The sequence below is a fragment of the Chiloscyllium plagiosum genome, unplaced genomic scaffold (genome assembly GCF_037043375.1).
Source record: "Chiloscyllium plagiosum isolate Xiang-an unplaced genomic scaffold, Cpla_swu_hap1 HiC_scaffold_27, whole genome shotgun sequence".
NCBI lineage: Eukaryota > Metazoa > Chordata > Chondrichthyes > Orectolobiformes > Hemiscylliidae > Chiloscyllium > Chiloscyllium plagiosum.
Window position 1 is genome coordinate 23,084,158 of NW_028270165.1, and position 16,401 is coordinate 23,100,558.

General features: G+C 48.4%; 1 protein-coding gene across 1 annotated transcript; it reads right to left on the reverse strand.

Moving 5' to 3' along the window:
• Positions 1 to 2,183: 2,183 nt before the first annotated feature.
• LOC148143443 (uncharacterized) lies at positions 2,184 to 13,216 on the reverse strand. Its single transcript, XM_087975189.1, has 3 exons — positions 13,131 to 13,216; positions 10,832 to 10,906; positions 2,184 to 3,709 (listed from the first exon to the last, which is right to left on the reverse strand). The coding sequence occupies exon 3, from the start codon at positions 3,318 to 3,320 to the stop codon at positions 2,184 to 2,186; it is 1,137 nt and encodes a 378-aa protein (XP_087831315.1). The 5' UTR covers positions 3,321 to 3,709; positions 10,832 to 10,906; positions 13,131 to 13,216.
• Positions 13,217 to 16,401: the final 3,185 nt, after the last annotated feature.

Genomic DNA, 16,401 nt, shown 5'->3' on the forward strand with positions numbered 1-16,401 from the left:
ATCCGAGGATTCTCTGGGAAGCTAGGGAGGAGATAGCAGAGCCTTTGGGCTTTGATATTTGAGTCGTCATTGTCTACGGGTTTAGTACCCGAGGACTGGAGGATTGCAAATATTGTGCCCTTGTTCAAGTAGGGCAGCAGAGTTGACCCAGGTAATTATAGACCAGTGATCCTTATATCTATTGTAGAAAAGATTTTGGAAAGGATTATAAGAGAAGATTTAAAATCATCTAGTAAGCAACAATTTGATTTCAGACAGTCAACATGGTTTCGTGGAGGGCAGGTCGCGTCTCACAAATCTCATTGAGTTCTTTGAGAAGGTAGATGTTGATGAGGGTAGGGCAGTTGATGTGGTACACTTGGACTTCAGTAAAGCCTTTGATAAGGTTCCACATGGGAGGCTGATGGAGAAAATGCAGAGGCATTGAATTGAGGGTGATTTAACAGTTTGGATTAGAAACTGGAAGAAGGCAGCGAGTGGTGGTTGATGGAAAATATTAAGTCTGGAGTCCAATTACTAGTTTCGGGACCACTGCTGTTTGTCATTTTTATAACTGACTTAGACACAGGCATAGGTGGATGGATTCGTAAATTTGCAGACGACACTAAAGTCGGTGGACAGTTTGGAAGAATGTTACAGGTTGCAGGGGGAAATTTGGATAAACTGCAGAATTGGGCCGAGAGGTGACAAATGGAGTTCAATGCAGCTAAATGCGAGGTGATGCACTTTGGGAAGAATAACAGAATGGCAGAGTACTTGGTCAATGTAAAGATTCTTGGTAGTGTGGATGTGCAGAGGGATCTTGGAGTCCATGTGCGTCAATCCCTGACAGTTGCCACCCAGGTGGATAGTGCTGTGAAGAAGGCATACGGTGTGTTAGGTTTCATTGGTAGAGGGATCGAGTTCCGGAACCGCAATATCATGCTGCAACTATACAAAACGCTGGTGCAGCCACACTTGGAATATTGTGTACAGTTCTGGTCACCCAATTACAGAAAGGATGTGGAAGCATTGGAAAAGCAGAGGAGATTTACCAGGATGTTGCTTGGTCTGGAGGGAAGGTCTTATGAGGAAAGGCTGAGAGACTTGGGACTTTTCTCATTGGAAAGGCGGCGGCTAAGGGGGGGATTTGATAGAGACATACAAGATGGTCAGAGGATTAGATAGGGTAGACAGAGAAAGACGTTTTCCTAGGATGATCACGTCAGCGTGTACGAGGGGGCATAACTACAAATTGAGGGGTGACAGCTTTAAGACAGATGTCAGAGACAAGTTCTTTACACAGAGTGGTAAGGGAGGGGAATGCCCTACCTGCTAAGGTAGTCAACTCAGCCACATGAGGGAGATTTAAACAATCCTTACATAAGTGCATGGATGATTTTGGGATAGTGTAGGGGAACGAGAATAGTTCACAGGTCGACGCAACATCGAGGGCCGAAGGGCCTGTTCTGCGCTGGATTGTTCTATGTTCTTTGTTCTAAACTTAGTGCAGGAGGCTGAAAGAAATGAGCAGCTTTAAAACAAAAACCTCTTGGAGCTCAAAGCTTTCAATGAGAGTCTGAGCCCAGTGGTAAGTTCAGGTAACCTTTATTGCAACCCAACTTTGTTACAGCTTCAGATCCCCCCAGCAAAAAGGCAGAGAAAAAAGTAGTTGCTTTTTGAACAGCTCAAGGTCAAAGTGCACACACCACACCTCCCCTTGTCCGACCCCCCCTCACTGTCTTTACTATTGGCCAGCAGCAAGTTGTCCCTTTGTAATTGGATCCTTGGTAAAGCCGTAACCTGGAGGAAGTATTGCCTCACTCAGCAATTTCACCCCATACCTTGTCTCCAAGTAAGTTTCTCCCCACTCCTTTGCCAGGAAGGGGCAGTGTAGAGTCAACCAGACTGCTGTGGGTCTGGAGTCACGTGTAGGCCAGACCGGGTAAAGGATGCAGCTGGAACAACCGAGTGAATCCTTTCCCACAATGGCGGTTCCCTTCCCTAACAAGGGAGAGAGTGAATCAGATGGGGGCTTTCTCCCCTGCACCACCCTCTCCCTGAAACACTCTCATCGTTAGATTCCGAACTCCACATTTCTGACCAAATACCAATTCTGCCATCTGTCGGGGAGGGATTCAAACCCGGAGTCCCTGGAACTGGGTTGATGGTCCAATCGATAATGGCACTCGGCCATCACTCCTTCAATCCCCCTGCGATGGCACGTGAACTCGCTGGTGGCTCCGCAGGTGGGAGGAGCGGATGAAGCCTTTCCCGCACTGAGAGCAGGTGAACGGCCTCTCCCCGGTGTGGATCCGCTGGTGGGTCAGCAGGTTGGAGGAATCGCTAAAGGCCTTCCCGCACTTGGGGCAGCTGAAGGGCCTCTCCCCCGTTTGGATCCGCTGGCGGCTCCGCAGGTTGGAGGAGCAGGTGAAGCCCTTCCCGCACTGAGAGCAGGTGAACGGCCTCTCCCCTGTGTGGACACGCTGGTGGATCAGCAGAGTGGAGGAATTGCTGAATGCCTTCCGGCACTGAGAGCAGGCAAAGGGCCTCTCCTCCGTGTGGATCCGCTGGTGCCTCATCAGGGAGGAGATGTCGGTAAAGGCCTTCCCACACTCGGGGCAGCTGAAGGGCCTCTCCCCTGTGTGCGCCCGCTGGTGCCTCATCAGGGAGGAGACATCGGTATAGGCCTTCCCGCATTCAGGGCAGCTGAAGGGCCTCTCCCCCGTGTGGACGCGCCGGTGGCTCCGCAGGGCAAAGACGTGGGTAAAGGCCTTGCCACACTCGGGGCAGCTGAAGGGCCTCTCCCCCGTATGGACGCGTCGGTGGCTCCGCAGGGTGGAGGAATAACTGAAGGCCTTCCCACACTCAGGGCAGCTGAAGGGCCTTTCCCCAGTGTGGACACGCTGGTGCCTCATCAGGGAGGAGACGTCGGTAAAGGCCTTCCCGCATTCCGGGCAGCTGAAGGGCCTCTCCCCTGTGTGGATCCGCTGATGCCTCAGCAGGGCGGAGACGTCGGTAAAGGCCTTCCCGCACTCAGGGCAGCTGAAGGGCCTCTCCCCTGTGTGGACACGCTGGTGGCTCAGCAGGGTGGAGGAATACCTGAAGCCCTTCCCGCAATCTGGGCAGCTGTAGGGCCTCTCCCCCGTGTGGTCCTGCTGGTGGGCCAGCAGGTGAGAGGAATGTCTGAAGGCCTTCCTGCAGTCGGTGCAGGGGAATGGCCTCTCCCCGGTGTGACTGCGCCGATGAGTCTCCAGGGCAGACGGGACATGGAAGCCTTTCCCACAGTCGCCACACTTCCACGGTTTCTCCACGGGGTGGGATTCCTCCGGTTTCTCCATGGCCACAGCTTCAGCTGCATACAAACACGTGTGGAGCTCCTCCCTGCCGTGAAATCCCCTTCCCAGGCCGTATAACTGTTTCAGGCTCCACACACAGTGCGCTGCAACAGTGCGGTCTCTCGTCCAGTCCCACTGATGCTGAAAACATCCTCAAACAGGAACCAAAAAGCGTTGATCCCTCTCACAGAAATCAGTCAAAAATCGTTGTGGTCCTGATGGATTGTGTGACTGTCAGACATTGACATCAAAGTGAGGACTGCAGATGCTGGACAGTCAGTCGAAAAGCAGAGGAGGTCAGGCAGCATCCGAGGAGCAGGAGAGTCTATGTTTCGAGCGTAAGCCCTTCATTCGTTGATTTTGAAACATCAGTCTTCAGATTTTCATATACTCTGCAAAAAGGGATCACAAAAGGGATCATCAGTGCAGGGTAGAAATTCAGAAAAAGCAATTCTACTTTCTGAGGAATATTCTTTTGTTATTCCACAAAATTGAAAGCACCATCCCACTCTCTCTCCCCCTCTGTTCTCACTCCGCTCTAACTAATTCCCCTGAAGGTGCTGATTCAGGATCTTACAGGGGCAGAAAAAGCAAAAACATCAAGACTAACATCTCTCTGAATTTTGGATACCTCCACCTGAAAGTTAATATCTTTCACAACACTGGGATCCTGCTGAGAGTGAGCAGGTCTGATTTTGGGAAGCAAAAAAAAGTGTCAATTCAGGGTAAACCCGCAATGCAGCTTCTTGAGGAAGGACCAGACACGAAATGGTTAATGACCCCAGGAAGGTGGGAGCAAAATGAGACATCAAGGCATTAACACCGACACACTTCAGTCAAACACTTCTCCTGCTTCCAGTGAGGAGAAAGTGAGGACTGCAGATGCTGGAGATCAGAGCTGAAAATGTGTTGCTGGAAAAGCGCAGAAGGGCTCATGCCCGAAACGTCGATTCTCCTGCTCCTTGGATGCTGCCTGACCTGCTGTGCTTTTCCAACAACACATTTTCAGCTGCTTTCAGTCAGGGCAAAACATGCTCTGAAAGTCCAGCCTTCACAACCACACTTCTGCGTTCACTGAAGACAATTTGAGTCACACAGCACAGAAACAGACCCATGGCCAAATCTGTCCGAGTTGGCTATCTGGTCAGCAAGGACGAGTTGGACCGAAGGGTCAGTTTCTGTGCTGTACATCTCTATGACTCCAGTCACATTTGCCATCACTTGGCCCTGACCCATCTGAACCCTTCATATTCAGATGCCCGTCCAGGAGCCTTTTAACTTGTCATTGTACCAGCACCCACCACTTCCTCTGGCAGCTCACGCCATCGCTCAAGTGACTCCACGTTGAAAGCGTCAGGTCTGGTGCACCAGATGACATCAGGATAATTTTAGATCATTCCAGATAGCATCGATACTCAAGTCAGTGGCTTTCCCGATCAGGATGTTGTACGTGATCAAACAGGTTAGTGGGTAGGCGATCCCCCACATCTTAGTTCAAGTATCTCTACGAGAACTCCCTTGCTGGAGGATCCCTTGGAGACACTTCAACTGGACTTCATTGAGTTGGAGAAATGAGTTGAGTTACTATAAATATGTTTTGCTTATTGTTGATGTCTTTTCGAAGTGGATTGAAGCCTACCCTCCTCCTAACACTACTGCTGAGATTGTGGTGAAGATTTTGTTTAAGGAAATAATTCCCCGCTTCAGTGTACCTGCGTGCATTAGCTCGGACAATGGACCACACTTTGTAGGTAATATTAACGGAGAACTCTGTTCCCAGCTTTGTATTTGTCGGTATCTGCATGGTGCTTATCCTCAGGCGGCCGGCCTTGTTGAATGTTTTAACCAGACGCAAAACTAAACTTGCCAAATTAATGGCCAAGTCTGGCCTCTCCTGGTTATGCTAATCCCTGTGGCCTTATTCCAGATGCAATCCATGTCTGCGGGCAAGATGCGACTGTCTCCAGTTGAGTGTCTCTCTGGTCACCCCCTCCGTACCCCTTGGAATGATTCAGCTCCCTTCTCAGTCCACATCCACATGACCGAAGCAATCATTGGTTATGTTCTTGCTCTAACTAGTGTTATGCGTGCCTTTCACTCCCAGGAGCGTGCGGCCTATGGCGATGTTCCCTCCCTTTCAGCCTCGTCACGGGTAGAGTCTGGTGCGTTGGTGCTCATCAAGAACTGGACTGGCAAAGGTCTCCAACCTCGTTGGAATGGTCCCTTCCAGGTTTTACTTCCCACCCCTACGGTGGTCACAGTCGCTGGGCGCTCAGCTTGGGTCCAACTGCACCATTGTAAATTGATTGACCGCACTAATCAAAAGGGGGGGGGGGGGAAGAGGAGGAGAGAATCCTGGAATCCCAACAAAAGGAGTGGACCCTGTCCATTTGGGTTTTTGAATTTTGCTGTTGTTCTAATATTCATCTTATTACAGATACTTGAACTAAGAGGAGGGACATGTGGGGGATCGCTATCTCCTCACCTTTCTGATCACGTACAACATCCTGATGGGGAAAGCCACTAAGCATCGATGTGATTAGGAATGATCAGAGATTATCCACCACCTATGCCGAGGAGATGTCGTCCAGTGCACCGGACCAGACGCCTTTGACGTGTGGAACGTGATGAAGATTGATTATTGCAATGGACTCTTACATCAGAAAGACCAGATGGTCCATCTGGAGAGTAGACATCAGTGGGAGTTATGTCTTTTTGATTTTACCTGCAGACGAAAGCCTAGTGAGGATAAAAGTGATCAAACCCGTTATTATGGTAAATATTTTAAGGGCGCCCAGGAACACCATCACTTTTTGCAGGACGGGCCAACTCAAGAAAAGGGAAGCCTGATAAGGGAAACTCCTCAATCCACAAACAACGTATTTATACAGGCCCACAGAACGCTCTTCACCCCAGAGGCAATAGTATGTTACTCCTCTCTATCGGGAGATGACTTACTTGCCCCGTCCCCAGTCCCCGATTCCATTCTATTCATCAGACTCCCCACTGCCGACCCTCCGCAGAGAAATACAGTATCACTTTCCAACACCATATGAGCCTCGTGCTACCTGTTTGCTGACATCTTTTCACTCTACTGCATGGTCGTATGAGAATTGCTTTAATGGAACCGGCTATGGGTGTGCAATTGTTCATATTCCACATAACATCTTGAGACCTGTCACGCCCACTCGTGCAAGACAAAAGGAGCCTTATACCTCCTGCCCATATACAAAGATGGCTTGCATTCCACTGGCTGGGTAACAACAGGCCTGATGCGTCATAAGTAACTATACCCATCTCCATGTACACACCCGGAACAGAACTATTCCCTTGCGCATTTATAGGTCTTTTCTCATTTCAGAATGTGATACTGTCGCCAAGACCATGTGCAATAGAGTTAAGGGTGAGCCTAATGGGAACAGAATTCTGAGGACCATTGTCTACCAGATGTACAGCACAGAAATAGTCCCTTCGGTCCAACTCATCCATGCCGATCAGATATCCTCAATCACTAGTCCCATTTGACAGCACTTGGCCCATATCCCTCTAAACCCTTTCTATTCATATACCCAGCGAGATGCCTTTTAAATGCTGGAATTGTACCAGCCTCCACCACTTCCTCTGGCAGCTAATTCCTTACATGCGCCGCCCTCTGAATACAAGAGTAGCCCCTTAGGGCCCTTTTAAATCTCCCCCCAACCCTAAACCTATTACCCTCTAGTTCTGGATTCCCCCATTCCAGGGAAACACCTTGTCTATTTATCCTGTCCATGCCACTCATGATTTTATAGAAATCTGTAGGGTCTCCCCTCAGCCTCTGGTACTCGAGGGAAAACAGCCCCATCCTGATCAGCTCAAACCCTGACAACATCCTTGCTAATCTTTTCTTAACCCTTTCAAGTTTCACAACATCCATGACTCTATGACATCCTTCCTAAAGCAGAGAGACCAGTACTGCACACAATATTCCAAATGTGGCCTAAGCAATGTCCTGTACAGCTGCAACATAATCTCCCAAATCCTGTACCCAGACGATTGGGAAAGTTTTCAAAGCCCACAAAAGACAACCGGAAAAACATTGAGGTATCAACACCCGGCGGGGGAGGGGGGAGTCGAGAAGGGAAGGGAAGCCAAAAGTGCTGGAGCCAAGGCAGAGGAAGAACAGAGGATGCACAGCCGGCTTGAAGCTGCATGTGCTGTACTTATACCTGTTGCATTTACTTGTGGAAATCGGGTGCATTTTGAAAAGGAAAACAGAAAAGATATCTACTCCTCCCAATCTCTGTCCTCCTCACCTGGTAACTAACTCCCATACCTGAGTTGACAGGGTCTGCTCCCTCCCTGGATTCACTCCCGTTGCTCCAAGTGAACAGATTTTCCCGCCCCAGGATTAGCCCAGACGGAGGGATTTTCATTCATTCAGTGTCACTTCCGCGTTGTGACGTCACGAAAGGAGCGGATGGGCGGGGCCAAGCCGGGCGCACGCACTGCGCCTGCGCTGTCCTGCACCGGTTGCAAATATCCCTTCGCTTCAGAGTCCCCACAGTGTGGGAGCAGGCCACTCGGCCCAACGAGTCCACACCGACCCTCTGAAGGGGAACCCACCCAGACCCATTCTCCTACCGCTCTACATTACCCTGACAAATACACCTAACCTGCACATCCCTGGGCACTATGGCCAATCCCAATCAAGGCCAGTGAGCAATGTAGTGATGTGGGAAATGAACATCACAGAATGATGGAGACAAGGAGAGTAAATGTACCAGCAATTAAAACTGGATTGCAAAGATCATAAAAATGTAAACCGAAAACAGTGTGTCTGCATGTGTACTTCACTGTTACAAAAGTGAATGAACTGACTGCACACATTGAAGAGAATAATTATGATCTGAGACTCCCTACAGAGACATGGCTTCAGGACGACAAGGATTGGATCTTGAATATCGAGGGGGTAGTCAAACGGGAAGCTAGGTGAAGGTAGAGGGTTGGCATTGCTAATGAAAACACTGATCACAGTAATCCGGTGTCAGGTCGGATTTCAGGTCCTGGTTTCTCTGTCCTCTGTTGATCTCCCTGTTCCCACAGAGTAAGATGTTGGTCTGTACTCAGCTCTGCTGAAGTTTTGATTCCCCAACACTACCCCCCCCCCCACCCCCTTTACACCTTCCAGAACAATACAACATTCAGTCAATCGAAACCCAATCCACCATGTCCCAGCCTGACAACCGACCAGACACAGAGTGCAGTCATACCAGGGAATCAAACAAGAAAAGGTGAAACAAAAAAATAGAAATAAATAGGTGCTCATGCTTAATGTTTGTCAATAGGAAGTAAACCAGAAATAGGGTCTCCCAGGATTCTGATAGTGCCCTATTTGAGGAATTCTCTTTGCTTTATATCTAACTATTAGTACCCAACTATGACTTACAACAATATTTATGCCAACAGAAATAAAGCATCTGTTACCAAATAGACAGAGATACACAGCACGGAAATAAACTTTTTAGTTGTAAGCACACACAAGTCCATGGGGGTGAATTTGCATTTGCAGAATTATATTTTCAGATAAATTCTATTTTGCTCAAAAATGCACAATCTGCAAGCTGTCAGAACGTTGTATTTTATAAATTCCTACTTTAGAAACAGAACTAGTCAGATTCAAGGTGGGGATAAAGACAGACTCTGACTTTTAACGCATTGTCTGAGCTGAGATTGGATTCAATTCCCTACAGTACGGAAACAGGCCCAACAGGTCCACACCAACCCTCCAAACAGTAACCCACCAGGCCCCATTCCCCATATTTACCCCTGACCAGTGCATGTAACACACTGGGCAATTTAAGCATGGCCAATTCACCTAACCTGCATACTTTTGAATTGTGGGAGGAAACCGGAGCACCGGGAGAAATCTCATGCAGACACGGGGAGAATGTGCAAACTTCACACAGACTGTGGCCAGTGGCTGGAATTGAACCTGGGTCCCAAGTGCTGTGAGGCAGAATTAAGAACCACTGAGCCACCATGCCACCCAGATGTTGTTACCTTTTGTTATAAAACCTTATGTTATCGAGATTTACATATGAATGATAGTTGCAACCCACTGTAAAAGATGAAAGAGGTAACAATCCAGGTTTGTTCAATATATCATTTCAGTGGCAGGACACTTTAATCTTCTTCCATAAATTCTGTTCCTTATGACCTTATACTCCACAACCATCTGATGATGGAGCAGTGCTCCAAAAGCTAGTACTTCCAAATAAACCCATTGGGCTATAATCTGGTGTTGTGATGTTTAACTTTGTCCAGGTTAGGGTGGATTGACCATGTTAAATTAGCCAGTGTTCAGTGTTGCGTAATTTCGGTTGGATTGGCTGTGCTAATTTACCCATGGTGTCCAGGTAGGTGCAGGTTAGAGTGGATTCGCTATGCTAAATTACCCACAGTGCTCAGTGATGTGCAGATGAGGTGGGTTAGCTATGGGAAATAGTTTCACAGTAATAAAAGCAGGAGTCAGCCATTTTGCCTATCTAGCCTGCCCCATTCTTCATTGCGATCATGGCCGATCTATCCATCGTCTCAGCTCCTTCTAGCAGCATTGCCCCAACTACCCTTAATTCCCCAACCATGCAAAAACCCATTTTGAATATACTTAATGAAGAGAATTCCATAGATTCACTACACTCCAGGAAAAGCAGTAGTCCTCACTTTCTCCTCCTCATCGCTGTCCTAAATCTACTCCCCTTAGTCTTGAGGTCTGGTCTCACCCACCACTCACTCACTAAGTCGCTGTCTCACAAATGCAAGATTTCATTGTAACAACTTCTGCTCCCAGTAAGGACAAAACATCTTTGAAAGCTGCTCTGAAAGTCCAGTCTTCACAACTACACTTCTGCTTTCTCCAAAGATGATTAGTGTCATACAGCACAGAAACAGACCCTTTGGTCCAATTCATCTGATCAGATCTCCAAAACTAATCTAGCCTCATTTGTCTGCATATGGCCCATATCCCTCTGAACCCTTCCCATTCATATTCCCATCCAGATGCTTTTTAAAATGTTGTAATTGTACCAGCCACAACCACTCCCCCTGGCAGCTCGTTCCATACATGCATCACTCTCTGCGTGAAGTTGCCCCTCAGATCCCTTTGAAATCATTCCCCTCTCACCTCAAACAGGGGAGGACTCCCCGACCCTGGGGAAAAGACCTTGGGTATTCACCATATCCATGCCTCTTACAAACGTCTATAAGGTCACCCCTCAGACTCTGATGCTTCAGGTGAGGATCTAAAATTTGAATTTAGGTTAATGTCAGACGCAACAAGTATATGCAGATTTTTACTAACCACAAAATGGCTTTTCAATTTAAAACAATACAGCAAAATGGCCGAGAATAATGATCGAACTCTGTGAACTTGTCCTGCTGTTTTGCAGAATTAAGCTAAAATCCAAAGATAAGAGGACAATGGAGTCTGCTTAAAATGAACACTGACACATTAATTGACCAATTGAACTAACCTTGAGCTGCTACCATGGCATGATGATTTACGTAATTAAGACTCCTTTCCCAGGAAACATCACTGGATTAACCTGCTGTAAATCATGTCACCTTATTATATTTGATTGGTATTTTCTTGTAATTAAGGCTGTACTGTGTCTTAAAAAAACTTAAATAAATAATGTGTAATTTTTGAATGTACTTGTACAACTTCACCATGGAACACAGAAGCTTTAACCGCTGTGTTGCTGGACAGAATTGTGTCAAGCTGCCTTATTAAACTGATAGCCTTGCTTTGTGCAGACCGCATTCCATTGATTCTTTAGACCAATCTCGAACCAAAAAGCCCCTTAAGAGGGGTCTAGATCTTCACTCTGGATAAGTTAGCCTGGCCAATTAACCCTAACCTGCACATTCCTGGGCACTACAGGTAATTTAGCATGACCAATCCATTCCTGGACACGATGTGTAATTTAGCACAGCCAATTCACACAAACCAGCACCTCCCTGGACACAGTGAGCACTTTAGCATGGTCAATCCACCCTAACCTGTACAAAGTTAAAAAAAAAAAAATCACACACCCAGGTTATCGTCCAACAGGTTTATTTGGAAGGACCAGCATTTGGAGTGCTGCTCCTTCATCAGGTGGTTGTGGAGAATAACATCATAAGGCACAGAATTTATAGAAAAACATTAGTGTCCAGCCACTGAAATGAAAAATTGAACAAACTTGGATCGTTAAGCCTTTCAGTGTGGTCTGCAGGTATCATTAATATGTAAATCCCAGAACTTCCTGAAAGACACTTTATTGAAATAACTTAAGGTTTTATAACAAAAGGTATCATCTCAGCTCAGACCATGCATTAAAGGTGTGAGATCAGAGTCTGTCTGTATTCTTCTGCTCCCAGTAAGGGCAAAACACTGGGCGCCTCCTATTAGAGCGCTTTAGGGAACATCTCCGGCACACCCGCACCAATCAACCACACCGTCCCGTGGCCCAACACTTCAACTTCCCCTCCCACTCTGCTGAGGACATGGAGGTCCTGGGTCTCCTTCACCGCCGCTCCCTCATCACCAGACACCAGATGAGGAAGAACGCCTCATCTTCCGCCTCGGAACACTTCAACCCCAGGGCATCAATGTGGACTTCAACAGTTTCCTCATTTCCCCTTCCCCCACCTCACCCTAGTTCCAAACTACCAGCTCAGCACTGTCTCCATGACTTGTCCGGACTTGTCCTACCTGCCTATCTCCTTTTCCACCTATCCACTCCACCCTCTCCTCCCTGACCTATCATCTTCATCCCCTCCCCCACTCACCGATTGTACTCTATGCTACTTTCTCCCGACCCCCACCCACCTCTAGCTTATCTCTCCACGCTTCAGGCTCTCTGCCTTTATTCCTGAAGGGCTTTTGCCCAAAACGTTGATCTCGATGCTCCTTGGATGCTGCCTGAACTGCTGTGCTCTTCCAGCACCACTAATCCAGAATCTGGTTTCCAGCATCTGCAGTAATTGTTTTTACATCTTTGAAAGATGCTCAGAATGTCCAGTCTTCACAGCCACACTTCTGCTTTCACAGCATGGAAACAGACTTTACGGCCCAACTTGTCTGTGCTGACCACATATCTGAAATTAATCTAGTCCCGTTTGCCAGCACGTGACCCACACGACTCCAAACCATCCCGTTTCATGTACCCAGCCAGATGCATTTTAAACATAATCGTACCAGCCTCCACCAACTCTTCTTGCAGTTCGTTTCATACATGCACAACCGTCTATGTGAAAAAGTTGTCCTTCACGTCCCTTTTAAATCATTCCCCTCTCACCTCAAACATACGCCCTCCAGTTTTGGACTCCCCGAATCTGGGGAAATTCCTGATGAAGGGCTTTGCCCGAAACATCGATTTTCATGCTCCTCGGATGCTGCCTGACCTGCTGTGCTTTTCCAGTACCACTCTGATCTAAACTCTGGTTTCCAGCATCTGCAGTCCTCACTTTTACCTAGGTCGAACCCTCTACCTGTCTACACCTATGCCCACTTCACTTCACCTTTATCTGCATCGCCCCCTACACTCATCCCCAATCCTGAAAAAGGGTTACACTGGAAACATTGACTTCTCCACCCCCTGGCTTGCTGTTCTTCCAGCCTCCCGCTTGTCTATTTTGCCAATTAAGACACAGACCTGGAGCACCGTTTCCAGAGTCTGTCCCCACCCCAACACACTCCCTTTCCTTTTAGTTGCTGCAAGTCAACAACCGAACCCAAAATGAAAATTAAATGGAAAAGATGGCAAGAGAAGAGAGCGCCGTACTCACAAATAATAGATAGAGGAATTTGCAGTCTGGGATAAAGCTCAATCTTCATTCAGACACGAGCAGCAGCTTCGGAACCTCATTGTCCAACTTCCGCATTCAGACAACGGGGTGACTCTGATTGGCAGGAGGACCAACGTCCTTCCGGTCCTCCAGGACTCCCTATTGGGCAATCAAAAAAAGGTCGCGCGCCTTTTTTAACGCACAGTGACGAGCATGCCCACTAGTTTGATGACACCGACAAACATGCGCAATGTGTTGCTGACACCGACAAACATGCGCAGTATGCTCTTTGGGATGTTGGTGTTTCTGACAGATTTTAAGTGTCCAAATGCCAACAGGGGGCCACAATTTTTTTTCCCCTGTGTTTCGACATTTTATTGCTTCCGCATTTTGTCTGACTCCTCAACATTTGTATGTCTTTTCACCTTGTTGGGAGAGAGTGTGCCCCAGTGAGCTGTCTGTGGGAAGGAGCTGTAAACAGATACACAGATGGAGAAACATTACACTATTCGCAGTAGGTGGTGACTGTACACGTTGCCTGAGTATGATCACACTTTCACTTGTTCATCAGAAACAGGGAGCTAAAAGGATACCAGAACTGCGGAGAAGCTGTGGAAATGTGGGGAATGGGGGAAGGGATTCCATTCCCTGTCGGCACTGGAGATTCATCAAGGTGGTAAAAACAATGACTGCAGATGCTGGAAACCAGATTCTGGATCAGTGGTGCTGGAAGAGCACAGCAGTTCCGGCAGTATCCAAGGTCATGGCGGATGGAGGTGTAGAGGGATTGGATATCCATGGTGAAGATGAGGCGTTGGGGGCCGGGGAAACGGAAGTCTTGGAGGACGTGGAGGGCATGGGTGGTGTCTCGAACATATGTGGGGAGTTCCTGGATTAGGGGGGATAGGACAGTGTCGAGGTAGGTAGAGATAAGTTCAGTGGGGCAGGAGCATGCTGAGACAATGGGTCGGCCAGGGTGGTCAGGCTTGTGGATTTTGGGAAGGAGGTAGAACCGGGCAGTGCGGGGTTCCAGGACTATGAGGTTGGAAGCTGTGGGTGGGAGATCTCCTGAGGTGATGGTTGGAAGCTGTGGGTGGGAGACTTCCGTTTCCCCAGCCCCCAACGCCTCATCTTCACCATGGATATCCAATCCCTCTACACCTCCATCCGCCATGACCAGGGCCTCCAAGCCCTCTGTTTTTTCCTCTCCAGACATCCCCAACAGTACCCTTCCACTGACACTCTCATTCGTTCGGCCGAACTGGTCCTCACCCTTAACAATTTCTCCTTTGAATCCTCCCACTTCCTCCAGACCAAAGGGGTAGCCATGGGCACACGTATGGGCCCCAGCTATGCCTATCTCTTTGTTGGCTACGTAGAACAGTTGATCTTCCGTAATTACACCGGCACCACTCCCCACCTCTTCCTCCGCTACATTGTTGACTGCATTGGCGCCAACTCGTGCTCCCGCGGAGAGGTTGAGCAATTCATCAACTTCACCAACACATTCCACCCTGACCTTAAATTTACCTGGACCATCTCTGACACCTCCCTCCCCTTCCTGGACCTCTCCATCTCCATTAGTGACAACCGACTTGACACTGACATTTTTTACAAACCCACCGACTCCCACAGCTACCTGGATTACACCTCTTCCCACCCTATCTCTTGCAAAAATGTCATCCCGTATTCCCAATTCCTCCGCCTCCGCCGTATCTGCTGCCAGGAGGACCAGTTCCACCACAGAACACACCAGATGGCCTCCTTCTTTAGAGACCGCAATTTCCCTTCCCACGTGGTTAAAGATGTCCTCCAACGCATCTCGCCCACATCCCACACCTCTGCCCTCAGACCCCACCCCTCCAACCGTAACAAGGACAGAACGCCCCTGGTGCTCACCTTCCACCCGACAAACCTCCGCATAAACCAAATCATCCGCCGACATTTCCGCCACCTCCAAAAAGACCCCACCACCAGGGATATATTTCCCTCCCCACCCCTTTCTGCCTTCCGCAAAGACCGTTCCCTCCGTGACTACCTGGTCAGGTCCACGCCCCCCTACGACCCACCTTCCCATCCTGGCACTTTCCCCTACCACCGCAGGAACTGTAAAACCTGTGCCCACACCTCCTCCCTCACCTCTATCCAAGGCCCTAAAGGAGCCTTCCATATCCATCAAAATTTTACCTGCACATCCACTAATAACATTTATTGTATCCGTTGCTCCCGATGCGGTCTCCTCTACATTGGGGAGACTGGGCGCCTCCGAGCAGAACGCTTTAGGGAACATCTCCGAGACACCCGCACCAATCAACCAAATCACCCCATGGCCCAACATTTCAACTCCCCATCCCACTCTGCCAAGGACATGGAGGTCTTGGGCCTCCTTCACCGCCACTCCCTCACCGCCAGACGTCTGGAGGAAGAACGCCTCATCTTCCGCCTCGGAACACTTCAACCCCAGGGCATCAATGTGGACTTCAACAGCTTCCTCATTTCCCCTTCCCCCACCTTATCCTAGTTTCAAACTTCCAGTCCCCTTGACTTGTCCGGACTTGTCCGACCTGCCTAGCTCCTTTTTCACCTATCCACTCCACCCTCTCCTCCCTGACCTATCACCTTCATCTCCTCCCCCACTGACCTATTGTACCCTATGCTACTCTCTCCCCACCCCTACCCTCCCCTAGCTTATCTCTCCACGCTTCAGGCTCTCTGCCTTTATTCCTGATGAAGGGCTTTTGCCCGAAACATCGATTTTGCTGAAGCTCCTCGGATGCTGCCTGAACTCTTCCAGCACCATTGATCCAGGAAAAGGAGATAGGCAGGTCGGACAAGTCATGGGGACAGTGCTGAGCTGGAAGTTTGAAACTAGGATGAGATTCATCAGCTCAGTCGCAGTGCGGAGAGGCAGTTCTTCAAAACATTATTTCCCAATGACAAAAACAGATTCACACTGCCTGAACTTATACAAGTGCCCTGTCATCACATCTTTAATCATAGCTTTGAACATTTTCCCTATGTCATATGTTTAGATAAATGGTGTGCAGTTTCCTGTTCTCGGTCTGCCTTTTTGAAGGAAGGAGTTTTCCAATCTAAAGAAACCTCCCCTGAAACTAATGACATTTGGAAAATTAAAACCAATGCATTAACTATTTCACTAGCTAGTTTTTCTTTAAGGGTCTAGAATGAAATACTTTGGCCAACTGGGACTTGTGAAATCGAAGTTCCAACAGTTTACTCAGTACGACTTCCCTGGTAATTGTAATTGTCT

What these genes read in the sequence shown, in the direction of transcription:
- LOC148143443 (XM_087975189.1), bottom strand. Translation starts at nt 3,320, where the DNA reads ATGGAGAAACCGGAGGAATCCCACCCCGTGGAGAAACCGTGGAAGTGT.